At 25.9% G+C, this 9,321-nt stretch overlaps 1 protein-coding gene across 1 annotated transcript; it reads right to left on the reverse strand.

Annotated features, from left to right (window-relative positions):
* Positions 1-6,918: 6,918 nt before the first annotated feature.
* LOC145843186 (putative thiopurine S-methyltransferase) lies at positions 6,919-7,602 on the reverse strand. Its single transcript, XM_082950646.1, has one exon. It carries the CDS (start codon positions 7,600-7,602, stop codon positions 6,919-6,921), a length of 684 nt encoding a protein of 227 aa, XP_082806772.1.
* Between the last annotated feature and the right edge of the window lie 1,719 nt (positions 7,603-9,321).

Raw genomic sequence — 9,321 nt, forward strand, 5'->3', positions numbered from 1 at the left:
ACAAGAAAAATGTGAATACATGATCCTAAAAATTGAAATCTAAGGGAAGAGATGGTGCAGAGCCTATGGTAGAATACTGTTTCTGTAGTCAATATTGGCAGAAATTGGTATAAAAAAAGAGTGCACTCCAATTTTTTTCTAATTAGAAAAATAATTTTGTTTTGATTTTATTTAATTAATTATACATAAAAAAAACTATTAATTAAAAATAACAATATTGATTTTTAATTGATCTTAAGTTTCTTTTTAATTGTTTTAAATAAAACTACTCAAAAATTATTATAAAATGTATTACAGGGTTTGTGCACGAAATTCCTTTTCATTTAGCCTGACAGAGACCTACTTAGTTTGACATTTTTTAAAGTAGAAAAAATCACCTTCAGAAGGCATTTTGGGTATCGGGGGGTCTTAATTAGCAAATTAACGCAATAAAAGTATTCACAAAACTACTTTTAAAGAAAATAAAAATTTAAATGAATTATTTTTCAATATCTATCAATCCCTTACCCAGCAACTTGAATATTATTAACTGGTCATTATAATTTCTGCTTCAATGAATTCATACCTTTATTAAATTTTGGGGCTTAGTTACATCCACCACTTATCACCCATATACAAGGTTCGTGTCAATTAGTACTTGAATTTGTCAATTATAAGTTACATGACTGGACCAGAAGCTTTTATTAAAACAGAAATGTGAATAAGTCTGTAAAAGAAAGCAAAATGTAATTAAACACATCTCTCAAAAACTTTATATTATCATTAAAGCATCTTAATTTTTAAAATAACTAATTTAAATGATCATAATATTACATAAGTAATTTTTTAGTCTTGTGAATATCTCTAATAACTTTGAATAAACAGAAAATAAAATATATGAACAAACTGCTAAGAGTATTAAGCTATAAAGTATTTGGTATAAAGCCTTTATATTAGAAATTAAAACAGTTTAACCAACTAAGCTCTGAAAAACAAAGCTCATGTAAACAAATTCAAACAAACAGTCAAGTTGTTGAACTAAACTGTAATGTTTAAACTGTACTTTTTTATGAATTTTTATAATTATGACGTATATAATCTACTAAAAACAAAATAATGAAGATTCTTAAAATTATTTTAGAGATTCAACAAAAGGTTTTAAGCACTTATTTTTACAAATACTGACTGTTTTTGTCTTTAGTAACTAAATCTTTATTTAGAAATAAATTCACATCTCAATTTGATCTTAATTAAAAAAATTTCATGCATTTGAACTGACAAAAACTGAGATTCTCAAATTTTTAAACACAAAAACTGATTTAGCCTGACGTTTTTCAACTTTTTTCAAAAAAACTGATTTAGCCTGATTTAGCCTGACTTAGCCTGACGCACACAAACCCTGGTATTAGTGTGGGGCTCAATTATCAAAAGGTCTTTCTCCACACCAATCCATTGACCATAGTTGTGAGCAATACCCAGGACAAGACATTATAAGGTATCCAGGATGTACAACTCAACAACCAAATTTTTTTTACGTGCACCAGGTCCTGTAACCAAATATTTTAAGCATATTTTATTTTTCCTTGTTCACTTTTTTTTTCTTTTTATTAGTTGACTTTTTTTTATCAAGTTGTTGAATTTTTTTTTGTAATTGTTTTTCCTTTGTTTTTAAATAAGTTAACATACTTTTAATTTGTTGGAAACGAATTTGTTCATAAAATAAAATAAATTATAATTAACCACTGATATAAATAAATTTATATGCTCCTGCATACAGTTTAATATTTTGTATTCAGTGGCTAGTTGTTGAGTTATTTTTTTTCATATCTCCAAGATATTTCAAAAAGCTAACTGAAATTTGAACTAATTTGTCTTTTTAAATATAAGTTAAGTCTTAGAGATAGGCACTGGTTTTTTATTGTAAAGCATAGATTTTAGTTCTTAACTTTATTGAACAAAACCAGAAAACGAAAATAATCAAAAAAAAAGTTTATGGACCTACTGAATAAAAATAACTTTTGGTCATCGAGTTATATGACACATATCTTAACCTAAAATTTTTGGAACACAAAGAGATTTATTAATTTAAAAATAAGATATAAATTATCTAAAAACCTTAACTTATGAAAGTTTTAAAAAAAATTAAAGACAAATTGTTTTAAGTTTACATGATTAAAACAACTCTAACTAAAGATTAATTCAAAAAAGAAACTAAGTAATGTTTTTTTTTTCTTTCCAAAAAAAGATAAATTATAGATTGCAACAATTAAAGTCTATGCGGTTAAGGTAAAAATACTAAACAAATGATAAAACTATCAGCGATTTTCTTTTAAACTTCATATTTAAAACTGTGAAATTAGGTTAATGTCTATAAATTATAGTTTAACTCATATCGAGAAATACAGAATAAGAAACAAAAGAATGTTTATAAACTTTTATAAAAAGTAGCATTGAAAATAAGTAAAATTATTTTTAGATTAATTTCAATCAGTTATGTCTAATCTAAACCTTAGTTTTATCAGCAATTACAGCTTCAACTATTTCAAAGCTTTATACAACTTAAAACAAATAGAAAGGTATTTTTTAGTAATCGAAACCTGTTTAAAATTACTACAAGATTTTAATTATCTTTAACTAGTTTTCATTTACAGAAATAAATAAAGTATAAGTTTTGAAAGATATAAATGTACACAAACGTTTCTAACTATAAATTTTTACAATTGTAAATCATTGATAACCATTAAAATGTTTTTACAAAACAATTTCTTAAAAGTACAATGTTTATAAAAATCTAAAAAATTAAATTACAGCAAAATAAGCAAAGTTTTTGACATTAAACATTATAAAGTATGTATTAACAACTCTATATTTAAAATCTAATAATAGTTCCAAATTTTTTTGATTTCAATTTACAGTAATTAAGAAAGTATTTTTTACTAACTTTATAAGAAATATGAAAGTAAAAAAGGTTTAAGCTCAACTACAAACTTATTTTAACTTCTAACAAATTAAACTGTAACATTTAAAACTAAGCTTAGTATTAGATAAACAAAACTTTTGATTTAAAATTTATCTTTTTCATGACTTTAAATAAGTATTTAGTTCTAAAGACTTTAATATTTCCAGAACAGCTATGTAAACAGCCACACACAAAGGACTCTTAGAATTTGTTGTAAAAAAAACGTATTAAAGTAAGTCAATCTCTTTTCGATTTACATCAGATCATTAACTTCACTTTTTTGATTAAATATCTAACATTTCAATTGTATGTGTATTTTTTTTTTTGCAAGTTTCTTAACATAAAAAAGTATTCGACTTTTACTAGTAAATCAAACACAAGAACAAAAAAAACATATTAAAGTTTTCTAAAAAATAAAATAAATCAATGCTACTAGCACCTAATAAATACAGCCAAGATGACTATTCTAAAACAAAAGAAAACTCCTTCTTATAAAGTTAGCAGTAAGTTTATTGGAAAAAAAAGAAAACCGAAGATGCTTAAAAACAAATTAGTCAAAGAAACTGGGTGTACGAAAAGACTTCTCGGTCATCGTGTCATACACAGCACTTAATTTAAAATTATGAAAACTAAAATAAGAAAAAAACATTATCTCTGTTCACCTTATATAAACCTAATTTATTTTGCTGATCAAAAATAGTTTTAAATAAATAGTCCTTAACTCCATTTACAACCTTTTAAGATTGCTTTGATATTTTAAATAGATAGGTATCTCTGTCTATAGCTTATTACTTTGATAAGATAGTGTTTTATTGTAGTTTAATATTAAATATTTGTAAAAAATATTTTTTTAAGCACCTTCTTAAATGGTTACGTACTTTATCTACATTTAAAAAAAAACTTTAAACTAAGTAGTATATAAGTGTTTTAACATGTTTAATATGAAAATATTTAGCTCGTGTATAAACAATTTTTCATATTTAAATTTTCCTTGTTATTTTTCAGTTTTTTATCTCTCGTTGTACTTTTTATAATGAATGCATGAGTGCTTTATTGTCAAAATCTTAACTTCATTAATTTTAGTTTTATAGGTTCTTCCCAACCTTATAGGCTTAAAATAGAAGTCCAACTTTTAAAGACTTATAAGAAGTAAATTTAAATTTAAATATAAGTACGTTTCAATTTATTTAGAATAGTATAAATTACTATCTATTATTAATTCAAATTACTTAAAACTTTTTAACTTTTTTAACAACTGTTTTACGTATTTTGGTTTCAAAAATTTTAGTTTTCAAAAAACTTGTTTTACTATGCAAGTTCAAGAAGTACACCTCTAGTTTTACTTATGTTTATTAAAAATTTATTTTCTTTCAGCCTTTTTAAGACGTTTATAAGCTCCAAACTAAAACTTGACTTTCTTGTAAGCTTGTAAATTTTTAAATATAATATGTAGTAAGGTGTAATTGGCGAAATGGAAAACTCTATAGCTAGTATTGTTTCGCAAGGCATTAATGTGTATTGAAAACAATAGAAGAGGTCCTAAGACTAAACTTTGTGGTATTCTTAAGTCAACTTTATTCTCACCGAAAATAATAAACAGATTCTTTTCATCTAAATATAATTTAAACAACATTAGCGTTTTCCTTTCTGTTCTAAAAAATTATACTTTGTTTAGCATTAAAAAAATTACCAACACTGTCGAAAACTTTTCTTAAATCAAGTAGTACTGCACATACTGGTTCCATCTTATAAAACTTGTTCAGGACTAAAAAGTCAGCCAAAGCCTTGGTTGTAGAATGACCTTCTCTGAAATCAAACAAGTGGTGTTTTAAAATGTTGTTTTTATTATAACAAGTTGTACAAGGAGTTGTATATAACCTTTTCCATTGTTTTACTTAAGTTAGATAATATTTAGGTTAGCCTATAATTTCTAAGTAATGTTTTGATCCTGACTTTGTATAACATTTGGTAATATTAAACTATTTTGATTTTTATCTTAAAAATATGCGTGATTAGTTAAATCACAAACTACTTTAGATATAAGATTTTCCGTTTTTTAAAGAGGTTTAAGTGATATACAATCATCACCGTTGGCTTTAGTTAATTTTTTTTTTAATGAAAATTTTTAGTTCTTTTACATCTTTATACAAAAACTGTTGCTGGAACTTTTTATTTTATTAGTTGAATTTATGTTTTTACTTTTTTTGTACAGGTCTGTTTTCCAATATTAGCGGAATGAACATTTAGTTTAATATGTTTTTCATGTCCTGGACAAGACGTTAAACTGTGTCCATGGTGTACGACTCGATAACCAAAAGGTTTTTCGTACGCCAGGTCCTTGGACTAAACGTTTTTGAGCACTTAGTTTTTTTCGTTCAATAAGCAATTGAATTAAATTCATTTGGTTTAGTAGAATACTTGTTATAATATATAACTGGGATGGGAATTGATTGAATTCTCGTGTTTTTATTTTGGTTTTGTTATTTGCTGTTTTCCAAACTTTGTATGCATCTTTATAGCAGGTTTAAAGCATATTTATTCAAAATACCTTTTTTATATTGTCTTAATGTTTGTAAGTTTTTTCTATATTTTTGTGTTCTTCAACTTTAACTTAATTTTTAAAACTAAATTCGCAAACATTTTTGTATATTTTATTTAATAGATGTTGTTATGTCTTTAGTTATCCAAGGTTTTAATTTCACATTTAATTTAGCTTTAGATAACTCAGTTTCAACGTTTCTAATAATTTTTTACTATAAAGTTAGTTCATACTTTAACATAGTATAACTTTAAACGTATTTCATTTATATAATCTTTAATAGATGTTCAAAATTGAACTACATACTTTTTAAACATTTATAGTTTGCTTAACATAAGCTTTTTGATTATATAATGAAGTAGTAACAAATAACAAGAACAAATTTAATACAATTTAGATTTTAATTTATAAATACAAAAAAGAATATAAATCATGACCTGAAAATTTTCATTCCTTTTTAAAGCTTTAAAATCACATTTACTTTTAGTTGCTCTGGATTTTAACTTTTTTTAGCCTTTTTTTTAAGAGAGATCACTATTATCGTTTTCAGAAATGTGACGAATATTTGTAAAATAATCAGATTGTTTAAACAGCTAGATAAAACGAAACGTCAATAGTACTGGAAAATTGCAAACATTTACTTAATAAGAATGTTCAATCTATTTTTCAAATTTATAACATACTTTTTCAGTTTACTAAACATTTTTAGTAGACTTTTTTAGAAGAAACTAGAAAAAGTCTATAATAAGTTCTAAGATGCCACAAAGATAATTTTACGTAACAATAGTTACTGATTTTGAAAAGCAAACTAATAAACATTTGGTATAAATCAAAAGTATTGTAAAGAATTACTAGATTATTCGCAAAGCTTTGATATCTGACTGCAATTTTAATAGTTTACTTAATCTATAAAAAATTTCAAAAACTTATAAAAATCCTTGTATATATAAACATAAAAAAACTAAAATACTTCATTATATCTGACTCAATTGTTTTACTAGATTTCAATTTAAAGCTTGGCCATAAGTAAGTATGTTTGAACAAATTATAGTTTAAAGCATGGACTTATAATTAAAAACTAAAAGCTTAGTTACGTCAGTTTAACTTTTTTTTAACAAAACAATTACAATTTGCTTTTTATTTAATTAACTTTAATGTAGTATGAGGGTGTAAACATAAAAGAAACTTAAAATAATATTGATATTAGGCTTTAATGATTTTATCTTTACTGATATTTGTAAAAAACTTTATTTTTTGTTGAAAATAAAACTTAATGAAAAATACATTTAGTAAAACATTTTTTTTTCTTAGAAAAAACATTACAACTATTAGATAAACATTTCTTAGTAGTTACATCTACCTACCTTCATTGTTAATTCTATATTTTAACAGCTAAAACATAAATCAGTAAACAAATAACTTCAATGAAAATTATTACTGTTCACTTTTTTAACTTCAGACAGTACACAGCTTCCAGGAACCAATCGAGACCATAATACTCCATCCAATGATCGTTTGTGGCCTCGCAGATACGTTCGACGTGGCATGCCGACCCGTACAAATCAACCACGGTTTCCATGGCAACCGAAAAGGCCGGGCCCCCACGCTTGCTCTGGTCGTAGCTCACGCACACCACCAAGTGTACGGTGTCCAGATTCATCAAACTGACCAGCTTGTCCGCGTACCTTCGCCTGTCCCGCGGCCCGACCGCCACCAACGCAGCCTTGTCCCAAACCCCGTTGACCCTGCCAACTAGCTCGGCCGTGGCCCTGAAAAAATCCCCGGCGTGGATCGTGATTCTCCCGTCCCCCGACTCGTAAGTACGAAAGTGGCCGTTTTCAAATTTGTCGAACTTGAGGTCGTTGTCGAGGAAGAACTCTTCGACAATTTTCTCGTTGTACTCGATGCCTACGACGGTGAATCCCCTGTCGTGCAAGTACTTCATGTCGACCGTTTTGCTGCACCACGGAAACAAAATCCTCCCCTTTGCTTTGTACCTGCTTTTGTGGGTTTTGAGCAATTTGTTCACTTCGGTGTGGTGCCAGTCCACTTCTCCGTTTTCCCATTTTCCAACCCATTCTTCCAAAGTCCAACCGTTTCCACCATCTGTTGTGTCTTTGCTCATGTTTAAAATTTGTTTTTAGTCTGTAAACGAAGAAACAAGGTTCAAGTTTGTTACTGATTTTAAAGTGAAGAATTTTTTAAAGTGCTTAAATACGTTTTGTAACTTCTGAACTTTTGTATAAAATTATACATAAAAAAGATGCTGATATACAAAACGAGCAGAGTCTACATAAATTTTAGCAATATTTAAATAAAACATTATTATTTTATTAAAAACTGAATTGTAAGGTCATTAGCAGGAATAGGTTTAGAAAGCTTGCATGACTTTATTCATTTATTGAAATTGCGTTGAATATTAAAAATTTTACAATTTTCACCAAAAAAATTATTGTTGTTTTTGTAAGAAACTCATAACAGCTTTAATAAAAAGGATGTATATCTAAATGACTAAAAGTATTTTTTACTACCACAAATTATTTACCAAAGTTATAGGCTTTTATATAACTGAAATTCTTAATAAAACCTAAAATATCTTAATTTAAACTTCTATAACTAGATCTAAAGAACTTTGATATTAACAATATTAGAAATTAGCACTTAATTTGCACGGTACATTGTACTGTAGTCTGCCTCTTGAAAGCTAACCCTTATTGATAACTGAGTTATTCTATGATTTTATGTAAAATACAAGCAAAAAAGACTAAAATAAAAGTTTAAATGCGTTACAATTTATGCCATGTTCAAGCTATGTTAAATTCAAAACAATATTAAAAACTGCGTAGGTGTTTTAAATTTTTGTGTTAAGAAAATTAGCTTTTAAAAAAACGAGTAAAACTTGAAAAAATGTTACATACAATGTTGAGATACGTGTAAAACAATTTTTTTACAAAGCATGGTATGCACAAAATATTATTTTACTTATATATATATTGCATAAAATTAAAGTTTTATAAAGTAAAACACTGCTAAACTTTTTTTAAACTTTAAGTAAGGGTTATTATTAGCCAAAAAATAGTTAAGAACCATTTGGTTAAGAAGGAACTTATAAACTAAGCTACTTAGTTGAAGGTTTATAACTGTTTGTAGTTTGGTATTGAATATACTAATTGATGACGGTTTACTGAAAACACGTTGTAAATATTTTTAATTTTTAGCAAATAATATGAAGTTTGATAACGTTTAATGTTAAATTATTAAAATTTTGACAAGTTCTTCTAACCCAGTCATTTATCATAAAAAAAAATTTTACAAGATAGATTTTTAACTACTGTATCTAAAAATTATACATCTATATTTTTCAAACTAAACTTTACAAGTGGTTGCGTAAGGTGAATTAGGGGTGAACATATTTTATTTTTTTATTATTTGTTTTATATTTTGTATCTCATTTATAATATTCATTTTAGTAAACTTAGTAAAAAACAATTTTTATTAAAAAGTTTTATAACTTTGCTACCCTTGTAATTATGCTTAACTTCATGTGAAGTTTAAAAAATATATACAGTATTTGTATTAGATATTACATTCTAAATGCTTGTAAGAGGAATAAAGCTTCAAAAATTCAATTTTTTGTTTCTGATTTTAAGAATAAACTCAATAGGATTTTTCAAGTGATATTCCGTCAAAAGTTTTTTTTTTCCTCATTGGAAATAATTGATTATTTTTTAGTTCATCTTTGGGTAGTTTAAATCTAACCATTAAAAGGCAGGTTAAATTACATATTCTTAAACATGTTTGCACGTATTTTGCATAAGTAATGTTTTCGCTAAGATTAAGCACT

The sequence above is a fragment of the Thalia democratica genome, chromosome 8, assembly GCF_965202585.1.
Source record: "Thalia democratica chromosome 8, ktThaDemo2.hap1.1, whole genome shotgun sequence".
Taxonomy (NCBI): domain Eukaryota; kingdom Metazoa; phylum Chordata; class Thaliacea; order Salpida; family Salpidae; genus Thalia; species Thalia democratica.